The 27,436-nt window shown below is 57.4% G+C and overlaps 1 protein-coding gene across 4 annotated transcripts in view; it reads right to left on the bottom strand.

The window, feature by feature from the left end:
• The window catches only part of DPP6 (dipeptidyl peptidase like 6), a 791,001-nt gene that overhangs the window by 65,902 nt on the left and 697,663 nt on the right, over positions 1-27,436 (bottom strand). For all 4 annotated transcript variants that reach the window (XM_044246903.1, XM_044246901.1, XM_044246902.1 and 1 more), the window contains exons 9-12: positions 23,073-23,227; positions 21,047-21,144; positions 5,898-6,021; positions 4,205-4,243 (exon numbers count right to left, since the gene is read on the bottom strand). In XM_044246903.1, the coding sequence (XP_044102838.1) occupies positions 4,205-4,243; positions 5,898-6,021; positions 21,047-21,144; positions 23,073-23,227 (416 nt within the window). The remainder of the gene's footprint in view (positions 1-4,204; positions 4,244-5,897; positions 6,022-21,046; positions 21,145-23,072; positions 23,228-27,436) is intronic.

The raw sequence follows: 27,436 nt of genomic DNA, 5'->3' as shown, positions 1-27,436 counted from the left end.
GTGACTCGAGGCGCGGGCTGGACGGGACCCACGTGCGCCGGGATCCGCTGCCCTCCTGGGGGACGGAGGTGCGGGCTGCGTTCGAAGCCGAGGCCGGCGGCGTGCTGGCCCCATCTCTGCGCGGCCCTCCGATGACACCGGGCAGCCCCGGGGTCTGGCCGCCGCCTCGATGGGGAAAAGGCATTTTGGTCCAGCGGCTGCCGGGCCTCTCCAGGGCTCCGGCCTGGGACTGTCCACCCGTGAACGGCAGCGAGTCGGCTACGAGGCGTGTTTTCGGACGCGAAGAGCTTCACGCTACCGCGGGCTGAGCACACGGGAAAGACGCCCCAGCGGGCGCCGCGCGGGCTTCCCGTGGTGAGGGGACGCGTGTGCGCAGATGCGATGCCCCAGAGAAATAAATGAACACGTGAGTAATGTGACATTTAATCTTCATGAATATTTGCAATAAAACGAAACCTTCAATCTGCAAATATTTGTTTTCCTATTTAGAGCAGGCAGCGTGGTATTTAAGCAGAGGGAACGGGAAAGTGAGCGGCAACTCCGGCTTTTTAAACGTGCTTCTATTTGCCAGCGGCGGACGGATCCTGCAATATTGCCTCAGTTTTCTGGGGGAAACGTTTGCCCTTTTGGCAGAGGAAAATTCTCTGAATAAAGGTAGTAATTAGGACTGGCCAGATGCTTCGCTATTACGCCGAGAAGGCCCTCGTCCTGTTGATGTCGACGTTACACTGGGGAAGGAGCGTGCGCGCTCTGCCCGAGCCTCTCTGAGACCCCATTTCTCGGGCTGTACCTGTGTTCTCGGCGAGAAAGCCCAGGGGGTTTTGAGGAGGGGATCCCGACGTTAACCCTGCTTCTGGCTCTCCTGGGCTTTGGGGGAAGCATTCTAGTCTCTCTGGGCAACAGGGAGCCTGCGTCTTTCCATGCCCCTCCCAACACATCAGTGCAGAAGGGGACTCCTCGTGAGTTCTCCATATCGTGTCTGCCAGTTCTTCCCAGAGAGCGGTTCAGATACACTCACCTTGCCCAATTTCCCAGCCTGGATCCTGAAATCACAAAACCAAAATTCTGGTAAAAGCTGGAAGACGGTTGGACGTTGGCCCATAGGACCAACTCTTCAACCAGAGGATGGGTTCTGGGGCTCTACCCCAAATCCCCGTGGATCTGCATCAGGACAGCGTTGCCAAGTCATGGCTGGTGGTGAGGGAGTGAGTGTGTGTGTGTGTGTGTGTGTATGTGTGTTGGGGAGGAGGCTGCCTGTTCTTCTGGAATATTCCTAGGAGACAGAGAACTGGGTGGACCTGCAACTGTGGGACATAAACACACTCGCCTCCTCTTGGTTGGCTCATGGGGAGCCCGACAGGGGCCATGTTTTGGCCCCAGAAAGCACAGGGGAGGAAAAGAGGGAGTGGGGGCTCGGGTCTGCTCCAGCCCACCCCCGTTTCCCTGGCAGCCAAGGATCAGAAGACCGTTGATCCGAGCAGACTGGGTTTCCAGAGGTCGATGGGATGTCCCAGATTCTGGCTCTTTCCAGGGACACTGTGTCCTGCTTGAGCTGGTGTCGAGTCTGTGCCTGCGGCAGTGAGCGCACGGACGTCAGCCGGGAAGGTGTTCCTAACTTACACTCCAGGACCTCACTCAATCCTGAAGGATTCGAACTGCTGTGATGATTTTGTGAAAGGCAGGGTCCATCAAATCCTCTAGGAATCATCTCTTTGAAAGGCATGTCACGAGACGCTGTTGAAACCGGGTTTTCCGGCTGCCCCCGGAGGAGCTTTGTGTTACTGATGCCGGGGGAGTGGTACCGTAGAAATCGGGGCCTCCCCATGCTCCCCGGACCAGACCCAGGGAAGCACCAGCTTAGAGGAAGCGATTCCTTTATGGGACGTGTTCGCTTCCACTCAAAACAGCATCATGTAGTCTCTAACGGCTGTTTTAAATACATTAGCGGTTTGCTCGGTGAATGCTTTCAAGGCCACATTTTAAAAGTTGTAATTTCTTATGCTACTTTTTTAGTGCTGACTTGATTTTGCTGGGGAAGGTCTGGTTTCCTAAGTCCCATCTGGGCTGTCTGTCTGGAGCGTGGATCGTGTTCGCAGGTAGGCGACAAGACGTGCTGCTGATAAATACAGAGACCTCCCAGCACGGACGGTGTCTCTGCAGCGGGGGGAGAGGCCCGCCGAGCCGCTCAGCCCTGCAGACCGTGGACCCCAAGGACCAGCCAGGATGGTGGGAGGTCAGGGAAGCGGCCGTGTAACCAGCAGCTCCCACTCCCAGAGGGTAACACATCGCTGGGCCTCCGCCAGGGGCTCCCCTCACTCCGACTCCAGGAGGTTGGGGGTCCCAGCGCTGTCCTCTCAGGTCACACTGCCTTCTCCCTGCTCCAGCCCTGCTGACCGCGAACCCTGGAACACATTTCCTGAACATGTCGCAGGATGACTTCCGCGGGCCGCACGCGGGCGCGGGACTCGTGTGGGCCTCTCGTCTTCTCTGCCCGGTGGGTCTGCGAGAGCGGCAGGTCCCGCAGATTCGTTTGAAGAAAGGTACTGGGGTCAAATTCACATAAAATAAAACAAAACACGTTAATAAAAGTACCTAGTTAAGTGGCAACTAGTACGCTCGGGATGTCGGGCAAGCAGCCCCTCTCTGGTTCCAGAACATTCCCATCACCCCGGAGGCAAGCCCAGGCCCTTGAAGCTGCTCCTCCCTGTCCCCTGCCCCCACGCCGGTGCCAGCAACAGCTCCGTGAACTCATTTATTCCAACGTCTCACGTTCACGGAGTCACACAGTGGGGGTCCTTTTGTCCGGCTCCTGTCCCTCCGCAGAACATTCTTTGCTCAAGACGGCCAAACGGGAGAGACGGCCCGAATGCTCCCCGACGGCTTAACCAAATGTGGTCTCTCCAGACAACGGGCGTCGCGGAGCCCTGACAAGGAAGAACCTTCTCGCACTTGCTAGCGGGGGGCTCAGGAAAAGGACCTGACGTCAGTATGGCTCGACCAGACGACCGGACAGGTAACCGTTCTCTCCTGATTCTTCCCGTCCGCTCCCTGACGTTTGTCTGATGCAAGCGGACCACCGGCACGCACGCGTGAGATCCGTGCTCGCGTTGCGGGGCCGCGGCCTTCAGGAACTTCCCAGCACGGCGCCGGCCTCGCTCCGGCTCCTGCGGCAGGGCCCTGGAGCCCTCGCTCCCCCTCCGCATCGTCTCGGCTTGGGCTTGGCAGCCTGACGCCCGCGCAGGAAACAAAAGTGGCCTCTCGGGCTCGTCCTCTTCTGGGGAAGCCTGGCAAGGAGGAGTCCTGAAAAGCAGTCGGGTCCCCCGGCGAGGCTGCCCCCCGGAATTAGTGACGGGAGGTGGGGGCAGACCGTCCCCTCCACACAGCGGAGGTGCCGGCAGCGGGTCCCCAACCCCGGCTCATCAGGTCCGGGAGGAAGGACGCCGGCGCCCGCTCCGCCACAATCCCTGACCCTCCAGCCCGGTGTGACTTCTGCCACCGGTGCTCAGGCCGTGCTCCCGCCAGGAGGCTGGACAGGAAGCAAGGAAGCGTCTAAAACACTCTCTCCTGTTCTTTGACGGGTTGCGGGTGAGACAAAGTGACAGAAAACACCGGTGCTGAGGGCTTCGCTATTTTGTGGCAGTTTGACCGTTTTTGTTGGGGCAGAGGCTGACCCCGCTGGCCTCTCCAACCTCCTGGAATCCCAGGCCCCCAGAGCTTGTCTAACGGGCGTTTCTGACCCGCGTCAGGATGGGAAACCCGGGGGGGCTCTCGGCCAGGTCCCCAGGAAGGCTCAGGCCACACCACTGCGCAGTCCGCCTCACCCAGGACCCCTGAGAGCACGCGGAGAGAAAAGCGGAGAAATGTCTCCTTTCCTCTGGCTGAGCAGAGCAGACTGCGGCCGCTCCTCCGGCCTCCGCACGGCCTCCAAAAGGCCGTCCCTCTGACTGAGCCCTGAGATCTCACCCAGAGAGCTCAAGGCCATCTCCCGTGGCCCTGGGGTTCTCCGGTCACGCTCAAGGCCATGGGGAGCAGGGGTGAGATGGGCCGAGCAGCCCACGCCTCCCACCGGGGCTCGAAGCTCCACAGCTCCGTGGGGGCTTGAATGGGAGGAGCCGTTCGGTGGTGAAAACCTGGGAAGCCAGCACGGTGGTGGCGGATCGGTGGCTGGTGCAGACACCGTGGGAGCTTCGACGGGGGCACTTACCTGCCTGTGGAGCCAGGCTTCGCTTTCATCCTCGTGTTTCTGAAATGGAACAAGGAGCATCAGAGAAACGACGTCTTGTTTTTGCATGTTTTGTGCCTGTGGCCAGCTGGTTGCAAACAGTTCGAGTCCCCTCGATGGTGGTTGTGCAAACACAGACAGGGCCTCGGCCCGTCCCGGAGGCAGCGTCCCAGCCCCACACCGGTGTCCCCGAACAAGGAAAACATCACTCGCCCCAGCAACGAGGACCACGTACTCATGGTGGGCAGGAGCCCCCTGGAAGATGGTGCTCTCCTACCACTGCGGCCCCGGGTCTCGGGTGCCGCATTGGTGCAGGGTGCGCATGTGCACGTGTGTGGACACTTCTCACACACCCAGTTCACAGCTCTGAATGACAGTCCCGGCCGCCCAGGACAGCATAGGGACTGAAAAGTAAATCTCTGGGGTGTGAGGACAGATGCACAATGGGAGACAAAAACAAAACAAAACACCAGCGTGACGGCTGGCAATGGGAGGCCTGCTCCCCCTGCTGCTCTGACCTCCAGCTGCTGGGCGTGGGGGTGGGGGTCCTGTCCGTGGACCAGCGGCAGGAAGGGGATGTATTGCTGACACGCACAGGTCGGGGCACAGATGAGACGAAGGGTAGAGAACCAGCAATTCCCAGCCCCTGGCCGCGCGTCTGTTCCTTCCCTCCTTCCCTTCCGTGACCCCATCGGTACAACCTGGAGTCTGATCTCCATCGCATCAAGAAATGAGGCACATCCCTGACCTACTGGGGGCCATCAGATCGCTGAGCTCACCCTGACACTGTGCTTGCTGTGGAAAGAGCTGTGCTCCCCGCCCCCCAAACACAGCAAAGCAAAGCGGCTCTGCAGGTGTTTTCCTCCCCAGTTGGGAAATGGAAATGTATGGTCCTAAAAGGAGCTTCTGAAGGACATGCCTGGGTTGATTAATGGAGTTTAATGGATTTTTTAAAAAACCTAATACTAGGAGGTCAGCCTCTAGGGCTCGCCCTGGAGTGCAGGGATCTGAGCCCATGGGGCGGAGGGCACGCCCGCTGCAGGCCGGGGCAATGGAGGGGCCGTTCCTTTGAGCTGTCCAGCCGCCAGGCCTCTGTTCGGATTTCCACGCTTTCTCTCTGCTTCTGTACGTATTTTCCACTTTGTCTTCCCTACATTTGTTTGCCTTCTCTGAGTTCACATTCAGTCAGGCCGAGGCCCCGAGGGTCACTGCTGGCCTCACCCGTGCCCTTAGAGGCAGATGCTGGCCCACCTGGGTGCTGACCCACGCAGGGGGGCACCTGCTCTGGGCGGGTGCAGGACAGAGCCCACCCCAGGGGGAAGCCAGGCTGTAGTGCTGGCCCCGCCTGGGTCCCGGGGCATCAGGCTACCCCTTGCCCTCTCTGATGTCCACTGGAAAATGAGGGGATGCTCATGGGGAGACAGGCACGGGCACAGGTAAAGGGGAATAACACATCCACAGACCGCGGAGTGTGCCCTAGTCCCAGGACGGGACTCCAGGGTCGTGGAGCGGGGAGCCCAGAGGTTTGCAGCAGTGCACGATTCATCCACAAGGTGGCAGCAAAACAGAGGCCAGCGGGTAGGTCCCCACCAGGGTTGGTGCCCAGTGACTTGCCCAACCCCCACCCCATTGCAACCTCCAGGGTTCCCACCATTGGTCCCCCCACCCCCCGTACCTTTGTGCAGACCCCAGTGGTGGCGTCGCAGAGGGTGAGGATGGACACGTTCTGTGCACGGCTCAGCCAGTTGACGGCGACCTTGGTGCTGGTGGCCCACTTCACCATGGTGATGTAGTACTCCCTGCGGGCACACAGGCACGCCGCGTTAGCGGTCTTGGCCACGGCCGCCGGCAGCCCGGTGCCTCCCAGCCCGGGACGCTGGGGCCAGCAGCACACGCGTGGGGGGTGCACGCGGCACCGGGGGTCTGAAATGGGACTTCCAGACCCCGGGCGCTGATGGTGAACTTTGCTGGGAAGCCGGGTCACCGGTGGCAAGGAGCCCCACGGGAGTGTGGTTCTGTCCACCCAGCTGCCCCTCCCCCCAGAGGGCGACCGTGTCTCCTGCTGCACCATGGGTTTTATAAGTCAGGCTGCGCCCGGCTGACCTACTGGTTGGTTTTCCTGCCCCAACCCGGGGCAAACTCACACCTCCCTGGAGGTCACACAAGGGGCCGCACAGCAAGACCGGGAGAGGCTGGAGAGAGAGGCCCTCACGCGTTGCGAGAGACCGTGGACAGACAGGGGCGAGCAGGGGAAGGCGCCGTGCTCCCTTTGCCTCTCCCGTGAAGGCACAACGCCCAGGGGACGGCATTCGCCGGCTAATTAGGGAAATCAGTGCATGGCTCCGGGCACCAGCAGATACCCTACGTGTCACATGCCCGCTTTCCCCCGAACCTGGAAATATCACAGTGCTCTAGGCTACCCTGTACCTCGCAGGGATGGGGAGGGTCCTGGGACTTCTGGTAATTAAATCAACCACCCAGAGCCCTTTGAACACAAGATTTTTAGGGGAAAAAAAAATGTTTAAGAGGAAGAAGAAAATACCAAGAAACAAGTGTACAGAAAGACTATCCTGAGGAGAGCTTCAAGAATGTTCCCGAGGCCTGCTAACCCTGTTCCGTCACCTGCCCCATCTATCTCTAATGAGATCTACTGTTCAGAATGATGACTCTGTGGTCTTACAAGATCCTTTATCACCAACCACGGCAGCACGTTCACTAGACAATGCCCTGCAGGCCGGACAGACCCGTGAGTGTGCCCAGTGATTATTTTCAACAGAAAGGCCTAAATCACCAGGTGCTTTCCACTAAGCTTGGGTTAAATTGTTGTGTCCCTGTTTTCAAATCCACCTGCTCATCAAAACTCTGAATGACCGAAGTCAAGAGCTGGCTCAGGCCGCCCCTCCCCGCGCTGGTTCGCAATCTTGGCCCATCTGCTGGGGATGTGGCTGGTGATGATGTCACTCGGCCATAATCCAGGATTTTCAACTTTCTCAACTGCTGTGATTTTTGAAAGAGGGCTGGATCCGCTCCTGCCATCTGCACAGCAAGCGCCAGGCCTCGGGGACCTGGGTCCGTGTGTCTACAGGACCTGCCTTCTTACCCAACAGCGTCAGGCTCCTGCTCTGACAAGGAGCACGGCCTTTCAGCAGGTCCTCGCGGACGCTGTCCTGTCCGAAGGCTGGAGCCCATTTCTAATGTGAGGTTCGATGGGCTCCCTGAGTATCTGCGGGCACGGAAACATTTCTTTATCTCGGCTCTTCAGAGTAACTCGGGTTTGTGCCCGGCCCCCGCTTCTTGAGTAATACTTCATATTTTTAAATTGCAGCACAAACGACCCTTGGATCCCTGCTCGGTAGATACTAGAGGCCGCTAGCTGGCGGGGCCACGGGGACGGATGCGAGGGAACCCCTGTCATCCTGCGCCGTGGGCCTGTTGTACCCGGAAGATCATATTGGGGGTGTGGCATGGGAAGTCACAGTGACGAGCAAACATACTTCATCTGGATGAAATCGAGGAGGAGAAAGTCAGATCTCCTGGAATGATTAGTTTTTCTCCCACGGCCCCACACTGGTTAGGGAGGACCCCGTCCTTGGCAACACTCATCTGCTCTATGTGTCATTCCAGGTCTTACGGTGCTGTTCTGCACAATCTTCATATTGACCCAATATAAGTCTTTCTCTCCTTTACTCCCCTAACTTGTGACCTGAGGCATGTTGTAGAAAGGAGGAAATAACTGCACGACAGGACAGTGAAACCTGGACCCACCTGGCGTATTGGTGTGGACGCTGGCAGGGGCCCCGGTGAAGGGCCGGTGCAGCGCCCCCCGGGGTGCCTGCGGGCTTTGCTTCCGCACCTTGACACGGAACTTGAATCCGCAGTCCCTCATCTGCGTAATATGAATTTCAAACAAACTGGTGGCACCCTCAGAGATTTTACAGCGAGGAAGTATAGTGAAAAATTCTTTTTAAAAGTCTAGAAACAATAAAAGTTATGAAGGACTCCATAAAGATGACCTAATATATCTCCGCACACGTAGGTGCACGGCCTCCCCGTCGGGTGGGGATCGTCAATCATGCTGCCATCGTGGAGGCCCTGGAAAGCCTCCCCTGAGTCTCCTTCAGGACGTCACACCGACCTCATCCCTTGTACAGCAACACCTCGTCTCGAACAAACGTTCCCCCAGCCCATGAATTCCATCGGTGACTGGGCTGCGTGCCGAGTACGTTCTGGCTATTTAAAAAATCAAGTCAAAGCAAAGATAAAGCACCGTCGGGGATGGGTGATTGAAAAGGAGCCACCAACTCCAGAGCCTCACGAAGGAGGAACGCTCAGAAAGAAGGACGCTCGTTCGCGGTGGGAGGTCTGGAGTCCCACCCTGTGTTTGTGGAAAGGAAAATACGACCTTTACCCATTTCCAAAAGTTTCCTTAAGAAGAAATCCACACGTAGATAAGAAAAGTTCTCCAGGTTCCTTACACATTTCCCATTTTCTCCAATTTCAAAGCTGTTAGCTTGATGGTTACATGCGGGAAACGGCGCAGACGGGCTACAGGGCTGGTGGCACGGACCGAGGTCATGTCGGTCGGGCTGCTGATGGTGGCTGAGGGGGACGATCTGTTCCATGGTCCCCTTTCAGTCTGGACCACATGGACACACGAGGGTCTCCGGCACTCAGTAGCATCTGGTTGGCCAATCTGAGGTAGCCTTTACCAGCTTAGTGTGGATGTGCCTCTAAACCACACACATAAAAGACATAAAATGATGATACCCCTAAAACAGAGTGTTGAAAACCTCCAGCAACCACAGCACAGATAGAAGCGCATGAAGCCACCTGGCGGACTGCCCACCCTCTGCCCACTCTGCGAGGCAAGTGAGAGAACAGGATTCTCTTCCTGGGGTCTCGTCCCTCCTCAGGAACCCTGACCTTGCACCACCCAGAAATCTGGGAAGTCAAACCTTTGCTACGTCCATGTTACAGAAGATCACGATTTTTCATAGATGTCTATTGACTTAGAATGTCAAGAAAAACCCACAAAAAATTATAAAGAAGGCAGAAGAAAACATTCGACTCTGCCCAGCGGAGGCACGCCAGATGGATACGGGTGAGACTCAGTCTTCCGATTCCATCGGAGAAGGTTCAAGCAGCCCCCAAAGTTCAGAGTCAAAAATAACCCTCCTGTGCCGTCTGTCGCCAGGTGTCCAGCGTGGGCGGCTCCGGCTGTCTCCTTTCTGAGCTGAGAACGGCAGAGGTTGTCACACAGCCTGGATGGAGGAAACGGGCAATTATGCCAACAGCATAATGGCAGAACAGAGTGGGACGCCCGGGTGGCTCAGTCGGTGAAGCGTCTGCCTTTGGCTTAGGTCACGATCCCAGGGTCCTGGGATCGAGCCCCACATCGGGCTCCTTGAGCAGCGGGGGCCTGCTTCCCCCTCTGCTCGTGAGAGTGTGCTCGCTCTCTCTCTCTCTGACGAAGAGACTCTTTCTTTGAAGAAAAAAAAAGAAAAGCAGAACATAACCTTAAGAATACAGGATCAGACGAAGAGGAGGAATAAAAGGTTCCAGGGAAACCAGATCCGAAGGTGAAAGAAATTGGACTCAGAGATCCTGAGGTAGATGTGGGGAGCTCTCCCAGAAGGCAGACGAAGTTGCCACAGAGGCAAAAAGAAGGAACAGGGACTGTTCTGTCCCGGGATGTGAGAGCTTAATACAAACTTACTAGTTTTTTACTTTTGCATCAACATGGACGGGACTGGAGGAGATTCTGCTGAGTGAAATACGTCAAGCAGAGAAAGTCAGTTATCATAGGGTTTCACTGACCTGTGGAGCACAAGGAATAACACAGAGGACATGGGGACATGGAAGGGAAAAATCAAGGCGGGTGGAGGTCGTGGGGGAGACGAACCATGAAACCGTGGACTCTGAGAAGCAAACTGAGGGTTTCAGAGGGGTTGGGGTGAGGGATGGGTGAGCCCGGTGGTGGGTATTAAGGGGGGCACGGATCGCACGGAGCCCTGGGTGTCACACACAGTGAATCATGGAACCCTGCATCAGAAATTAATGATGTACGGTATGTGACTGACATGACACATAAAAAAAAGAAAAACAAAAACCCAACGCGTGGAGTTGTCGAGAAACAGGTTGGTGACGTGGACAAGGTGCAGTCTGTGGACCAGCACACGCAGGAACTCAGGGAGAGGGGCTTCCGGCCACACTGAGTTTGCAAGATTGAGATTTTCCTTTTGGGCTCCTGAAGAAATGAGTTGACACGACAGGAAAAGCAGACAGGAGAGGCCAAATCAGCAGCAGACACTCCGTGAATTAATGACCTAGCCTCGTCAGTGAAGGTCTAACTACACATCCAAGTGATGAGATCGGACGGATGGGCCTCTCTGGTCCCAGCTACAGATGCTGAAAACGGGCGGGACGAGGCTCTCCGGACCCCGCAGCATTCTCCGTGAGGTCACAGACACCCCTCCTTCCTCGAAACGTCCCCAGCACCGGCGATCTGCACCACCGTCCCTCAAATCATCAGGCAGTGACAATTCCCCTTGACCGTTAACCAGGCTGGGAACCCCTTGGGGTAACGAGCAAGGCCATGCCCCTTTCTAGTCCTGATGCAGGACCCTGGCTTGGGTACCTAGAGGAGAAATCGATGTAATTCTTACAGCTTGACGCACCCTGTCTCTCGAGGGGCCATGGGGAGGCAGTGACCGAGGAGAACCTAGAGGGACTTAGAGTGGGAAGGAAACTCAACATCAATGAAGTCACCATAGTCAGAGTTGGCCACACCGTAGGGGCCGTCGGTGCCCCCAGCAGGGATGGCAAGAAGAGGAATGATGGGAGCAGCCAGGATGGCATTAACAGGTGGACGAATTGTAACCGATGCGGCTACCGAGAGCCCTGAGCCCCCGTGACCATGGCTCTCCGTGGGGCCTGTTTGCGTGGGAGCAGGTGGAGCAGGTGAAGCCTCTCACGGGCAGACGTCATTGCTGCGCCCAATGTGCCCATCGCACCGCCGCCGGGAAGGACGAGCGGACAGATATGGGGAAGCCCAGGTCCACGGTCCCGTGTGCCCCCGGTCGGGGTTGCAGAACACGCCCCCTGCAGCCACCATGCTCAGGGAGGTCGGCCTCTCCCCCGCAGGGCCGCCAGCAGACAGTAACGACGACACAGGGTCAGCCAAGGCCTCCGCCCCAGGGGACAAAGACAGTGGCAGAGCTGGTCTCTGTCCCTGTGCCTGATCATGCAAGTGTCGTCCCCCGACCAGCAGCGCCGGGAAAGTTGGAAATGCAGATTCTTAGGCCCACTCCAGACCCACTGAACCCAACGCTCCGTGCGTGGCACTGAGCAGCGCATGACTAAACGAGGCCCGGATGGTCCTAGCGGTGCTCTACTTTAGGAACCACGATCTCAGTGAGCCCCGCGACACGCTGGTGACAACGGCTCCAAGGGCCACTTAGCCATGGGTCACCACATCCATCTCTGCCCTTACTAGGTGTTCTCTGGAGGAATAAACGTAACAGCAGGCAAAGAGGCTGGCTGCAGTAAAAGGAGGGGAGAAAACAGGACTAAAGCAAAAACAGGACTAAAGCAGAATGATTTACGGAAGTGAGGAGGGGCAGGGCTTCGGAAGACGCAAGGATTCACCCAATGTTGAGATGAAGGGAGATGCTAAAATATTCTGATAATCCCAGAAAATAGATGATCGTATTTTAAGAATTGTAAAAATTGTATTTTAAAAGGAACGCGATACCAAAATATTAGTAGGAAGCAAAAGATGCCTGGAAGAAATGTTACCAATTTCCTCTTTATTCTAAAGTACTTTGTCTGCCAATGAATAGCATGTGTTCTCCCAGAGAACATTCAGGGAGGGCTGGCCGCTGTGTAGACACGGTTCCAGGGGCTGGTGACACAGAGAGCCAAACCCTCGTGGGAGGAGGGACGCTCCCAATCCCGTGTGTGGGGAGACAGGCACCCCTCGTTTCAGGGCCGGGAAAGGACGGCCCTGCTGTGAGGACGACATGTGCGGAGTGAGTGTTGAAGGCACACGTTTGCTGAGAAAACATTACAATGTTCCCATGAATCTCCAGCCAAAGGTGCCTTTGAATCAAAATACTCGGACTCTTCCTGGTAAGCAGTGTATGAATTTTTCATCAGTCCATTTGCTTGCCACATAACATGAACAAGGCCTTGTCTCTCTCACAGCGATTAACGTGCTCCAAATTCTGGCAAAGGTTCTGACAGTCGTGTGGCAATAAAGGACCAGGGGACAAAAGGTCTGTTTATCTACTGAAATGAAGCCTGCAATCGGCTCTGGCGTCTTCTCAGCAACGTTCATCCCCTGAATAAAGCCAGAGCGAAAAAATATTTGAGAGAGAAATTTTTAAAAAATGACGTTCTTGGATAGGCTCTGCCGAGCACATTGAACCAATGTTCAGTGTCGCTGAAACAGTGTCGCCTGGGACAGGGGCACCTGCTTGCCCTCGGAGCCGCCTTGTAACTGTATGAACACAACCGCCCGAGACCGCATTTGGCAGAAGGTAAAAATGATGTGACTCAAGACCAATTACTGTTCGATGTGTATTTCCATAGTTTCCCTTTCACTGGCGTGATGGACCGTGTTATCTTCCCCTTCCATCTAGGGGTCGGCCGTAGCGCTGGGCCAACGGTCAGGATGAGGGGGAGGAAGGGAGAGGGGGAGATCTTAGGGCTTGTGGAGTCCTTGCTCGACAGTTGCCTGCTTTGAACATGAAGGGATTCACTGAATAGGAGACCCAAAGGCAAGTGACGGCGGCAGGAGGGTGTGACGGTGACCGTGACGGTGGTAGCGCCGGCGATGGTAACGATGGGGCTGCTGGTGACGGGGCTGGTGACGGCAGTGATGGGGCTGTGGTGGCAGTGGTGGTGGCCACGGTGGTGACGATGGTTGGGACAGTGATGGTGGTGATGGTTGGTGATGGTGATGGGGACTGTGATGGTGGTGATGGCAGTGGTGGTCGTTGTTGATGGGGGAGATGAAGGGGGTGGTTGATGGGGCTGGTGACGGGGCTGGTGACGGCGGTGACGGGGGTGGTGACGGCGGTGACGGTGTAGGTGATGCTGGTTGAGATAAGGTGCTGGCAGTGCAGTTGCTGATGGGGCTGAGGCTGAGGCCATTAGTCATCAGGACCCCATTTTTGGGTGATGCTTCCATCGCTCTGATGACCTCTATCCTCCCCTTATTTCTTCGTGAAGACTTGGACTGGATCCACTCACTGTCCCAGTCTCCCAGCGAGTCCCTATTTTGTACAGAAGGAGCAGAAAGAAGACCGCATTTCCTGATCATGGATGGTGGACAAGGCAGCGGCAGCTGGCGGGAGGAGGGCGTGAGGACGTGCGCTCCCGGGAGCTGCAGAAATCTAGACCGTGGGCACAGTTCGAAGGCATAGAGCAATGTGTGTGCGAGGTCTTTACATACAGCTGAGTGAAAAAGGAAACAGGTCTACACACACACACACACACACACACACACCCCAGTTTATACACCTGTACCTACGTACATCACAATGCCACTTACACAGAATGAGTGTGCACACATACAGGCGACAACACAGACCTTACCAATATTAATGGGGAGAGAGGGGGTCAAGTAGATTGAACTAGGTGCGTGTGTAGTAACTTCTCTAATATCAACCCTGGCAACATCTTTCTAGATCTATCTCCTGCGGCAAGGGAAACAAAAGCAAAAATCAACTATTAAAATAAAATCATCAAAATAAAAAGATTTTGCACAGCAAAGGAAATAATCAACAAAACTATAAGTCAACCTAGGGAACGGGAGGAGATATTTGCAAATGACCGCTCCGGTAAAGGGCTGGTATCCCAAATGTATAAAGCACTAATAAAACTCATCCTCCAAAAAACCCAAATAATACAGTTTAAAAATGAGCAGGAGACGTAAACAGACATTTCTCCAAAGAAGACATCCACATGGCCAACAGATGCATGAAAAAATGCTCCACATCACTCGGCATCAGGGAAATGCAAATCAAAACCACAGTGAGATGCCCCCTCACACCAGTCAGAATGGCTCCAATTAAAACACAGGAAACAAGTGTTGGAGAAGATGTGGAGAAAGGCGAACGCTCCTACACCATTGGTGGAATACGAGCTGGTGCAGCCACTCTGGAAAACAGCATGGAGGTTCCTCAGAAAATTAAAAATAGAGCTACCCCATGACCCTGCCATTGCACTCCTGGGCGTTTACCCAGAAAATACAAGAACCAAGCATCCCTGTGTTTACAGCAGCCAAGACACAGAACAGCCCAAGTGTCCATCGGCGGATGAGCGGAGAAGGAAGGTGTGGTGTGTGTGTATAAATACAGGGGAATATCACTCAAGCACGGAAAGAATGAAATCTTGTCCTTTACAACAACACAGACGGAGCTAGAGGGTACCATGCTGAGCAAAGTGAGTCCAAGAAAGACAAATGTCAATAAGATCCCACTTGTGTGAGGAGTTTAAGAAACAAAACAAATGAACAAAGAAAAGAGGAGACAAAAAAAAGACCCAGACCTTCCACTGGACAGAACACACCGACAGTCGCCGAGGGGAGGTGGGGGGGCGGGGGGCAGGCGAAGGCGGCGAGACGCGCTTACGAAGCTGAGCCCGGAGCCCGGAGCCCCGGGCCCTGCGCAGGCCTGATGAGTCTCTGTGTTGTACCCGGGAGCCGGCGCCGGACGGCAGCCCGGCTGGAATGAAGTTTAAAACAATAACGAAGAAAAACAATTTAAAGAAAAGAATGCATTTGGACCGATGATTTCAGTAAATAAGAAACCAAAAACTGCCAAAAAAAAAAGGAACAGGTGCCCACGTGGTGGGGAGGAAGGAGTAGGGACGGTGGGCGAGAGAAGGAACGGAGGGAGAGCGGCCTCGCACCCACGGTGGCCGTCGTGGCTTACGCAGCTCACGGTCCTGCTCTTGGAGATGCGAAGGGACGAGTAGAAGGAGAAGAAGATACAAGTGGGAGCGAGAGGCCTGGGGGCCGTTTACAGGCCAGGGAAGGGAAGAAGTGGGGGGGGGCAGGGACCCAGACCCGCTCCTCCCCAGGTGTGCGGTCAGGAAGGGTGCCAGGCCGGCCGCTCTCCTGCGTGCGGACGGGATGTTTGGGGAATAAAAACACGTAATCGGCGCGGTGCCACACATCTTCACAATGACTCTGCCGGTATCTGCTACGTCTTAGTTCAGCTCCCAGCTCAGCGGCGCTGGAGAGGCCGGAGGAAACCAGCAGGACACGGGTGTGCTGGTGTCATCAGTGTGGCTGGGTTTCTGGGGACCTTGAACAAACCTCAGGACAGGCCGCGCGTCTGACCCCACGGAGGCTTTTCCAGCCCCGGGACAGGCTGCGTTCTCGCTCCTGGAGAGGCTCACTCTCCTCTTGGCTCGCCGCTTCCCCTCGCCCCGTCTCTGTGGGGTTGCTATTCCCCGTTACCGTCCACAGAAGCCTCCTGTTTGGGTCAGGTTGTCCTGCGTCCAAGGGCCGCTCCGTGAGGCGGGCGTCCTGGCACCCGTCACTGTGGCTCCCACCACGCTTTACTTCGGCCACGGACCACGCGCTGTCTTTTTGCACCGTGGGCAACCACATGGGAGAGGCCATCCAAGGGCCCACACAATCCGTGGCACAAAGCTGTGGCCAGTGAGTACTTGCCAAGTGGAAAGATCCAGAGGCCCAGACCCAATCCTCGCGGTGTCTGAGGACCCTCGGAGAGGCTGGTTAGCACGCCAGCAACACACGGGACAGCTGACAGATGAAGGCTTTGGTTTCTTCCTCCCGACGGCTCCTAACCGGCTGAAAGTGGCCACTGGCCTTCCGGAATTCTCCGCAGCTCTCTGGAGGCTGTCCAGGGAGGTGGGGCCGTCTGGCCTGCCCAGTGTGAAGCCCAGCGCCCCTTTTCACAGTCGGTGTGGGTTTAGACACCTTCCTTAGCCTCTGCACTCCTCGCTGTCTGCGTTCGGGGATGGGGGTGGTCGGAGCAACGACAGAGCTGGGGGAAGCCTTTAGGGGCCACCCACCTTGGCCACCGTCCTGTCAGCATGTAAGCCCACGACCTTGTGCCTAGGGAGATGGGCAGAGGGAGCACCAAGTGCGAAAACCTGCCAGCAAATCTGGAAGCCCAGTTTGGAAGGAGGGAAGAATGGAAATGGGTCTGGGGCCACATTTGTACAAATTAATTCATAACACACAGCGGATGGTGCTGGGACCCCAGCCCTGTGCTTCCCCACTCCTCATTAACCCTGGATCCTAGAACATCCCAGATCCGGACTGTGCCTCCAAACCGCCCACCTACTGACCCTCCTCCCCGGAAGGGACTGCTCCATCCTTCAGCAAAAGTTTTCGAAGAATTGATCGCTATTTTGTGGTACTTAATTTTTAAAATATGATATATTTCCTTGTTGTGTCTCTCCCCCTGCCCTGCGATCTTTGGGGGCCTGACGCAGGTCTCCTTCCTCCCCAAAACCTCCACGCGGTAGGTGTCCAATCTTCACCTTTCCATGATTAGTTGCAAGAAACCAGAATATATTGCCCCAAGATAGGTCTTTTTGACATAAAAATTATTTTGAGCTGAAGGCAATTAAGCAGCAGCAAAGCCAGAAAAAAGCTCCCTTCTTTTCTGTCTAAAGGCAGAAATAAATTCTCCATTTACTGGAGACAGACTCTTAGCCCAGAGATGCACCAGGGGAATCTGCAAACAAGCCTTCCCCTGGGAGTTGCCAGCCTTGCAAAACTGCTCCCCTTGTCAGGGTAATTCTCTGCACATTCCTCGTTCCCACTAGAAGGTGCCATAGAGCAGGGGCTCTGAATGGCTTCTTTGAGTTACTTTTCAGATCTTCACCATAGGATGTTCTCCATACGCATGACTCAACTATTTGATTTTCTTTTGTTAGTCTACCCTTTCATTCAAGAGTCTGCTCTGGAAACCCAAGATGGGCAGAGAGGAAGTTCTGCCTTGTCTAGAGCATCCCGGATTTGAGAAGGAAGGAGGCCGCCAGTGGTTCTGAGAAATGTACCAACCAAAGAAATCCCAGTCTTTGAGAATCCTGCCGAGGTAAGACTTTATTGGCTATGTGTCTGGTTCACTGGCCCATTCCACGAAGGTTTCCCGAGCTTGTCCGGAGTTCCAAGCCCCACGCCCGGACTTTCCATCCAACTGGCGGGCAGGGAAAGGACACGGTGAACAAAGTATACAGAATTTCCTGCTGGGCTGAGTGCAAGGAAGGAAACCGAGGCCAGGAAAGGAGGGCGCAGGGCTGTGACTTGCAGGGGCGCTCAGGAAGGAGCACCTTTGACCAGATCCCAAGGTGTGGGTGCTGCCCCTCAGCCATGCAGCAGGGTCTCCGTGCGGACGGATCTCAGGGCAAGCCCCCCGAAAAGGAGCCCAGCATCCCTCAGGAGGGCTGCGGAGAGGTGGGGTGGCTCTGGGGTGGGCAGATAGGGTGGGGTCCCCCAGAAAGGAAAGAAAGGTGACACATGAGACGAGTCATTTTCCGCCACCACCCCGCCCGGCCACTACTTGCCAGAGCACATTTCTCGCAGAATCTGCCCGGGATGGGTTAAATCCCGGCAAAGCAGACCTCAGCAGCTCATGATTTTAAGGGAACAAAAGAATGTAGGAACAGACAGCGCCCCGCAGGCCAGGAGAGGGAACCAGTGATCCGATGTCATTCACAGCTTTCTGGGGGTGGCGGGCGGGGATGGGGGGAGGGGGGTCACTAGGAGATGGGAGGGAAGGGGCCACATCAGGGAAGAGATCCTGCACGGGGCACACGGGGAAGTCAGAGGCCCGAGCACAGAGGAGGACAGAGGCTCTCTGACCCGAGGCCACAGGGTGTGGAAGGAGATCGGCACGTCTGTTTGGACCCTGTCCAGTCCGCGAGGCCATTCAGAGATTCTCAGGTTTGTGGGAGACCCGTAAGGAGGCGACGAGCTCAGTGGCCATTCTTCCAGCGTGACCCCGGCCGTGGCGCTGGATTCACCGGGGACCCCGCCGGCACAGGCTCGTCCACGGGTGTTGGCGGTGGATCGGCTGTCCCCAGCGGTGCCCGTCGAGGGCCCTGCAGGACCCACCACGCAGCGGACCCCGACCTGTCTCTGCTAAGCTGCTCACACGCACGGGCTTCACCGATGCCCCTGCTCCGGCGGCAACACCTCCCCGCGCTCCCGGCGGGCTGATGCATTCGAGCAAATCCTCGACACGTGTTCATTTTCTTTGCCTGGAGCTTGGTGACCTGGAGACGCTGAGGGCTGGCTGGACACGCGGGCCACCGCGAGGACAGGTGAGCCTCGGCTCCGAAGCCGAGGGCTGCCCGCCTGCCTGCAGGGACCACGGACAGCCCCGAGACGGGCTGACTGCGCCAGGTCACCTGACTGTCACAGCCGGTCCCATTAGTAACGTTTCTCTCCATCCTGCCGACAAGGACCCCGAAGCAGGGCTGGTGAGTCATCCCCCAAGGCCCCAGGACTGGCCCCAGGATTTGAACGCAGGACCTTCGCTCTGAACCACTGGTTCTGCAGGTAGGGACATCTGGTCAAGACTAGGGACTGTCACCACTCGGGGGGGGGTGCTCCTGGCAACCAATGGGCGGGACCAGGGCCGCTGGGAACCCTGCAGTGTCCCCACCCCCAGCAAAGAATCATCAGGCCCCGAATGTCCTGTTATGGGGCCCGAGACGGACGCCGTCTTCCTGCAGACGAGCGTGCCCACCGCACGCTCCTGGCCGGCCCGCACACGCCCGCGGTGACTCAGCTGCTGGCAACGGCCTGTTCGGTCTGCGCCCCCACAGCCCCCGTCCCCATATCAGACGCCCGCACTTTGCTCCCCGCCGTGCGCAGCCGGCAGAGTCACGGTCCATAAACACGCGCTCCCGTTTATCGTGTGGTTCCTGATCTACCTGGGCTCCCTTTGCGGAGGATCTCGGGGCTGTGCAACAGAGAGCGCACGAGAAAGCGTGACTGTCCCACGAGACAGGCCTACACGGCCCGTGAGGAACCGTCACCCTTCCCCTATGAAATCAGCGCAGAAAACCCGAAACCAGCCCCGAACTTCCAGCCCTGACTGAGGCTAATTCTTCATTGTCCTTGGAGCTAATCAAGCCTGCGGAAACAGCATCACCAAATTGACTAAATGAGATTTTCAATTAACTCAAACAGATGGCTTAGATTTTCCAGGTGACTTTCCATATTAATTCTGTGAGTTTGCTGGACCCGGCCCCGGGAGGCCTGGCAGGGATGAGCGGGGAACAATGAAATACTGGATCTTCAGGAGAGAAGACAAAGCAATAACCTGAGCTTTTCTTCTACCCCCGGGAAAGCTTTAGCGACCGAATTGATCCAACACCTCCCCCTTCCCTGCTGGCTGGCCCACACGGGAGGCCCTGGGACCCCGAGGACTGGCTCTCGGGGGCCAGACTCATTAGCCTCTGGGGCCACGGCAACCCTTGGACGCAGAGGAGACCCATCCTGGGCGGGGAGACAGGCAGCGAGGAGCACAGAATCCTGTGCTTGGTCTGTCCGCCCGAGGACCCCCGCGCTCTCCTCTCCATGGAGCAGGGAGGGTTGCAGAACCTCAAGGCCCAGGCTTGCGAGATGCAGGCAGGCAGGTTCCACTCAGGAAGTCATGGGGGCAGAAAACCACACCGTTCTCAGAGGCCCAGCAGTGCCATGTGCCCGAGCTTCCAGCCCCGGGCAGGGCCCAGAGTGGAGGGAGCCATGGCTCCTGCCCTTCTAGAAGCTTCCAGAAGCTCTCACAGTGTGGAGTTCTGGAACTGAACAGTAAAGGCCTGGGCTGGAGTTATGCCCAAACCCGGGGTGGGGTCTGCCGGGTCTCGGAATGCCTCACTGTCGGCATCCCTGGGCCTGTCCTAGACTTAGGGAGATCTCTCAGGGAGTGGGTCCTGGTGCCCACACAGTGGGCTCCTGTGTTTTCAGTGCCCCCTCAATCCCCTCCCCCCACAGAGAGCTCGAATGACGACACACGTGGGCTCGGGAAGTGTCCTTGGTCGCCAGGCTGTTCAGACTTGGGACCAGGATGAAACGGGTTTCCGAGACCACTTGACTTAGATAAGATCCTACTCCACTGTTGTGATTTAAAAAAATCTACCCAAACCAGACGTCAGCGGTAACAGGACGGTCACCTGTGCCCATCTGTTCCACTGCCTCCTCGGGTTAGAAATAGCAGGGCTGGGACGCCTGGGTGGCTCAGTGGGTTAAGACACTGCCTTCGGCTCAGGTCATGATCCCAGCGTCCTGGGATCGAGTCCCACATCGGGCTCCTTGATTGGCGGGGAGCCTGCTTCTCCCTCTGCTTCTGCCTGCCTCTCTGTCTGCTTGTGCTCACTCGCTCTCTCTCCGTCTCTCTGTCTGACAAATAAATAAATAAAATTGGGGCATCTGGGTGGCTCAGTGGGTTAAGCCTCTGCCTTCAGCTCAGGTCATGATCCCAGGATCCTGGGATCAAGCCCCGCATTAGGCTCTATGCTCTGCATCAGGCTCTGTGCTTGGTGGGGAGCCTGCTTCCCCCTTTCTCTCTGCCTGCCTCTCTGCCTACTTGTAATCTCTGTCTGTCAAATAAATAAAATCTTTAAAAAAAAAAAAAAAGAAAGCAATAGCAGGGCTGGTCAGAACGAGGCTCCTTTGCAGCGAACTGAACCATGAAGCAGTCACGGAAGGGTTAGGAAGGGTTACCTTCCTCTTGGACGTTTAAATTAGTGGTAACATAAGTCAGGAGAGACCCCGGAAATGCACATTCATCTCGTTTTCAGGTAACGTTAACAGGAAAGGAAGCAGACCTCATCCGTGGGTCGTCGGGCGGCATCATCTCCAGATCGTGCGTGGGCCCGTTTAAGCCGATGACGTGGAGGGAAATGCTGGGGTTTTCGCATCCGGCCTGGGAAGTAACGGGGAGGAGATGTGAGTAAGTTCTCCGGGGGGCGGCGTCTTCTTGCTGCGAAATCCTCCCTGGGAAATGCCCAGGGAGGACTCTGGGGCTCCACACACCGGAGTGACCCTGGCTGAGAGCAGATGGCTCGTGCACGGAGCCTTAAAAGGGCAAGAGATAACGGGACCAGGGATGTTCCTGCCCCAGGGACCCTCCCCCTCCGCATTCCTCCAAGTGCCTCCTGATTCTCAGCATGGGAGGGGGAAAAGGACCTGACAAGGAGGAGAGAAATTCCCGAAGGCGACACCAAGAGGTGCTGTGCTGAGGGGAGAGGCACAGGGTGGAGCGGAGGGATGTTGGCTGTGGCCCAGCGGGGCGAGGCGGGGAAGGGAAATCCCCGGATAAGCAGCCGGGTGCGTCCCACTCTGCGTCACTGCTCCCCCCACCGTGCCCCTTCTTCTGGGGCAGCAGCACCCGTGGGAAGGGAGAGAGGCGGCATTCCGCGCCTGGCTGAGCCGAGTGACAGAATTCTGTCCACAGGCAAACCCGCACTGTGTGTGGACATCTTAGATACTCCCAGGACGGGACGATGGCAGACAACGACCGTGCTCGCAGAGGAGGCCCGCTCCTCCAGCCTGGGACGTCCCTGGGTACTGGCCACACCGCTCAAAGGGCCAGAAGAAAGGCTCAGTGTTAGCAGGTGCTGTGGACTGAGTGACCACATCCCCCAAATTCAAAATTCCTTTGTCGCAGCCCTGACCCCCCGTGTGATGGTGTCTGGAGGCGAGGCCTTGGGGAGGCGATCAGGGTCGGTGAAATCGCGAGGGGGGAGCCCCAGGATGGGGTTCGTGGCCTCACATGGAGACAGAAACACCAAAGCCCCCTCGCTCTCGGCTGTGTGGGAACACAGAGAGCAGGCAGGGTCTGCAAGCCAGGGACAGTCCTCCCCAGAGCCCCACCTTACTGGCACCCTGACCTCGGACTCTGAGTCTCCAGGACTGTGAGAAACAGATGCCCACTGTTACGGAGCTCGTGTTTCCTTTCCTGGCCCGGGGCCCGTGCACCTCCCGGCCTCCCTTGTCCCGCTGCAGACGGCGGGCTGGCGCGTCTTGTCTGCCGGCTGCACCAGCTCTCGGAGCCTTCCGGCGGCTCGGGAGCCAGGGCTCGGGGCTCGCTGGGGGAGGCTCGGGGGCTCCTTCCGAGGCAGCCTGAGGCGGGACGTGAGCGCCAGCCACCAGGTGGGCACAGGCAGTGAATGGCTCGCATCCACCTGGCCCCGGGGCCTGGCGTGGTCTAGTGAAGCCAGGGGGCAAGCGGGCACCGTGTCCTCCCTGTCAGACCTCCAGCGGGGTGGGCTGCAGAGATTCGGCATCAGGTCCTGCCTTCATGCGAGGACGCTGTGATCCACTAACACAAGGTTCAGACAGACGTTGTACCCCCTCCACTCCCCCCTCCTCCGCACCCTTGCTCTTCTGCTGGTTCTCTGGGCCAATGACTCAGCCTGGGAAGCAGAGATTCCAGGTCCTAACAGGACCAAGCACAAAACAGCCCAGCCCAGACCAGGGGACCAGGGCAGACAGCGATCCCTCTGACCTCCTGGAAGCCAAATTCTAACTAGAGATTTGCGGGCAGGGGGCCCCCGGGAGCAGGCTGTGGGAGCTGCTGCTGCCAGGGAATCCCAGGTAGAGGCGATGTGTTTATTTTTGGTTCCAATGAAGCTCAGACCAATGACTCACCGTGGTTCAATTATTTAAAATAGAATAAACCTGCCAACAGATGCAACTCCGCAAAGACGGGAATTTAATGCACGGTTAAGGGGAAATAACGCGTTTTGCGTCCGTCGACAGCACTGCTCGTAAGGTGTGTGCCCAGACAGCCCCACATCGGCGCTGCGGACGGACGGGCCGGGCGCCCGCTGTACTTTTCGGCTGGCCTACCTTGGGGTAGTGGTAGGACTTCACCGTGGGGTACACGGAGCCGGTGTAGGTTGGAAGCTCCATGACGGGCACGCGGGAGTCGTTGATGGTGGCATAGGCCAGCCTCGTGCCGTCTGGAGACCACCAGTGCGCGATGTGCGTCTTCAGAATCTCCTCTAGGGGAAAAGAGAGCAGAGCCATGTAGACAGACAACACGTGGGGTGAGAACACGTGGGCTGGGGGGCCCGTCGGGGTGGCCAGCCCTTCACGCGTCCCCCCGGGGACACGGACCTTCCGCAGCGTGTGAGCGTTCTGCCCGGCGCCTGGACACGCCTTCCCCCCCGCGGGGCTCAAGGAGTCCCCGCGGCTGACCACAAGCCCCAGCACGGCGAAGCCTGCTGAATCGAGGTCCCCCCGAACAGAAGCTCGTGAGCTGCAAAACGTAGTTGCTATTTTGCCCGAATTTGAACCGTGACCCAACATGTGCTTTTTCCATCGAATGGTCACTGCACCATCGCGAGTTATTATCTTAAGACACTTTAAGGAAGCAGAACCACAGGAAGTCAATCCACACAGCGGCAAGGCCCCGCGGGCGCTACAAGGGAGAAGGGATGATGTCCTGGAGCCAGAAAACCCCGTGTCGGCTCGCAGGGGACGCCAGGGACCCACGTCCACACACACGCTCCCTCGGGAACAGCCGTGCGGAAGGGGAGTGAGCTCAAAGGTCGGTGCACCCCCCCACCCCATCATGGACAACCTTCCCAGGCTGGGGCAGAAACGGGGCAAAGTACACGGGACCATGGTCGTGGTTCCCCCCACTCTGTTGTGTCATCGCAGCCAAGCGTCGGGGCTAATGAGTCTTTGCTACGGCTGAGTTTTGTGGGATCTGTCGTCTACTCCAGAAAGAACGGGTCCCGGGCACTCTCTCCTTTCCCAGGTGCACCGAGTCTGGGGACCCAAAACCCCTGCTCCTAGGTGCAGGGACTGTCTGTGCACGGTCTGTAGACATTGTCATGGACTTCCCTCCAGATCTGCTTTTAGTCTCAGTCAACACAATTATAGGATCACATAACACGACTCGTACTGAACCGGTCGCTCTCGGGTGTGTTCCAGACCCAGCTCCGTGTGCCCGTGGTGGCAGGCAGTGCAGGGCCCCGAAATCATGGTGACAAAGTGAACTAAGTGCACGTGACCTAAGGGACAACACGGTACGTGGGGACACAGGCAAGGCCAGCTGGCCGCAGGAGAGGACCACGTGGGGACGATGGGGGAGCGGTACCGCCTCCACGGTGGCCATCAGATGGCCACAGGGTGGACGGTGGGGCTCATGGCCATGTCCTGGGGATCCTGCTGCCACCAGCCATGGAGACGTTCAGTGCCAAGCCCAGGCCTGCGAGTGAGCAGGTCGCAAACCCTTGGTCCTGGGTCCGAAGGGCACAGCCCTTCCTCCAGCCTGGGCTCACCAGCCTGGTCTCTTTGGGGAAGGAGCCCCCATGTTTGCACCATCCTCCCTGCAAACAGCTCCTCCCTGCCTTGCAGGTGCCCCCTCCAGGCCGCCAGCAGCCTCCGGTGGGGACCCCACTCAGGGAAGGCAGGCTTGCTACTGGGTTGCTCACCGGAGGGCTGAGTCTCACCCAACACCCAGCGCTCCCGTCCCCCGAATGCACCCCAGGCTGGAAAGCGGGACTCCGTGGACAATAGCGGATGGGCCTGAGTCCTCGGTTCTAGCCTCTGTCCCCCGAAGGCACGGCCGCCGCCCAGACAGCCCCACCTCCCGTGTCCTGCCATCTTGGGGCAGCCCTCGAAAGGGCTCCGGAGTTCTCCAGAGCCCATGGGAGCCGGAAGGTCTCCTAAGGTTGGGAACAAGAACAGAAAGGAGGAAGGCCGCCTCTCTGGAAGTTGCCAGCGTCTCCGGCAGCCGGCAAAGTGACTTTCAGGTGCGAGTCTGGAATGAGCTGGTTCAGAAGTGCGGGCACAGGGACCACCGGACCCCGAGAGTAGCGGACCCCGCAGACGGTCTGCCGGAGAAAGCAGGCGGCGTGTGCAATGTGGTTTGTGGGTGATTCTGCCCAATCGCTCTGCTGCTGCAGGGCTGTGGGGAGGGGCCGATCACCGCGAGGGGAAGCCCAGAGAGGGAGGGGATCTGAAGGGGTTCCCGCAGGGAGCAGCGTCTGGAGATCAGCAGTTTCTGCCCACGGGGACTCACGGCGGGCTCAGGAGTCTCCAGCCTTCGTAAATGAAGAAGGTTTTGACGAAAACAAACCAGCACGAGCAATCTCCTAAAAAGGGAGGGCTGGCACCACGCCCATGTCAGGCCCCGGTGCGAGAGCCCGGGGTGGGGGCCAGGCCCACGAGGAAGCCGCTTCCCATTCCCTGCCCCCCTCCTTGTGTGCATCCTGCCTCCAGACTCGCCCTCAGGAGACAGAATGAATACGGGGGTGGGGGGGGGAGGCCTGGCCTGGCTCTGGGGAGCGAGAGAGTCATCTGCTTCTGTCCCCATCAGCAGGGCCAGCGCCCTGCCACAGAGCTCGATGCACTGTGCAGAGAATCTGGATGCAAAAAAGACAAGGGTCACTTCAGACTTCAGCCTGTGCTGGGGGGAGGGAGCTCAGAGGCCCCACAGTGCAGGGTGGCAGACACCGGGCTGTGTTGTCGGCCAGCGTTAGCTCCTTCCGATTCCCTTCCGTGGTGAGACGATGGACGGCACTGGGCGGGGCCCCACGGGACCAGGGCCCACAGCCTACTTTCCCCGAATGCCCCTTAACATACTGTTCTTTGGCATTCTTAGTTTTCTGTGTTAGTTTCTCAATAAAGAGATAATGAGGTACAGGAACCAAGGGGAGAAGGACCAGGCGGATGAAATGTGGGCATTTTTGGTTAATTACGAACGTCCCTATTCTGCAAACCTTTTCTTCAGGATCTCCAGCCTAATGAGGCAGTTGGCTTAAATCCCATGAACCGAAAGCAGCCTCGGGACAGAGTTCTGCAGAGGGGAAAAGACACAAGGATCCTTCCAGCTGGATTAACCGCAGGAGCCCTCGTCCTGCAGCAGGACAGGAAGCTTGCCGCTCCGAGCACGTACGTATCACTTGCGAAACCAAACTTCGGACGTTGCCTTCTCCTTGCCTGTCCTGTCCAGGGACCATTTTAGAATCAAACAAGAAAAATACATTTGGAGCCATCAACGAGTCCCGACTCCCGCCCCGTCAGAGGGCAGAAGGCTCGATCCACCCGCCGAGGCTCGCAGTGGGATCTGGGCCGACGTCCCTCACGTCTCGTCAGCGCGTCGTTACGGAAGCCGACTCCGCTGTGTGAATGTCACTGACTCACGACAACCAACGTTAGGGTTTACCCGGAAGGACACGCTCTCTCTGGGCTCCAGGTGAGACAGGCCCGCCCAGCAAGAGAGAGGACTTCTCCCGCGTCCCCGAGCGGCTGGCAGCTGCGGCAGGAGAGGGGACCCCGCGTGGCCCCACGGCGGGGGCCTAGCATCACCAGGGCTGTCGGCAGGAAAGCTCGTGGGAGCGGCGCACCATCTTCAGTGCAGACCCAGGCTCCATTCCGGGCAGAACAGTCTGTGTTTCCTGGGGTCAAGGCTGGGGTCGGGCGGGGGTGGGGGTGGGGCAGGCACAGGTGTCTTTTCTGCAAAAGCTCCAGGGGCGCGTTTGGTGTACATTCTGGTTAAGAATGACCAACTTGAGGTTCCTGGGAGGTGCGTGGTTCAGCGTTCTGGCTCAGGTCATGATCTCAGGTCCTGGGATCGAGCGCCCCTCCTCCACACCCCCGGGCTCCGTGCTCAGCGGGGGGTCTGCTGAGAGAGTCTCACTTCCTGGGCACTGGGTGGCTGCCTTCGGCTCGGGTCATGATCTCGGAGTCCCGGGATCGAGTCCCGCTCGGGCCCCCAGTTCCATGGAGCGTCTGCTTCTCCCTCTGCCCTTCTCAGCTCTCACGCTCTCTCTCAAATGAGTAAGTAAAATCTTAAAAAAAAAAAAAAAGTCTCACTTCCTCTCCCTCCGCCCCTCCCCTGCTCCTTCTCTGTCTCCCTCTCAAGTAGAAAAATCTTTAAAAATACAGAATGACCCATTTGACAAATCGCCAGTGTCCGATCAAACAAGCATCGTACTTTGGAGCTGTTGGCTTCCTCCGTGCGCGTGACACACGCTTCCCGGCCCTCCGTAGGGCAATACCTTGTTGAACAGGAGACGCCTAGGTTCCCCTTCAAGCTGCGTGGTGGGTTGAAGGGAGATGCTGCGTCCGGATCCCTGGTACCTGGGAGTGTGACCCTGTTTGGAAACAAGGTCACTGCAGGTGTCCTTTACACGAGGTCATCCTGGAGGAGGGTGGACTCCGGTCCCATCTGACTGGGGTCCTTGTGAGGACAGGAA

The sequence above is a fragment of the Neovison vison genome, chromosome 4 (assembly GCF_020171115.1).
Source record: "Neovison vison isolate M4711 chromosome 4, ASM_NN_V1, whole genome shotgun sequence".
Taxonomy (NCBI): domain Eukaryota; kingdom Metazoa; phylum Chordata; class Mammalia; order Carnivora; family Mustelidae; genus Neogale; species Neogale vison.
Note: the sequence above shows the minus strand (reverse complement) of the source record. Positions and strands in the feature narration are given on the sequence as shown.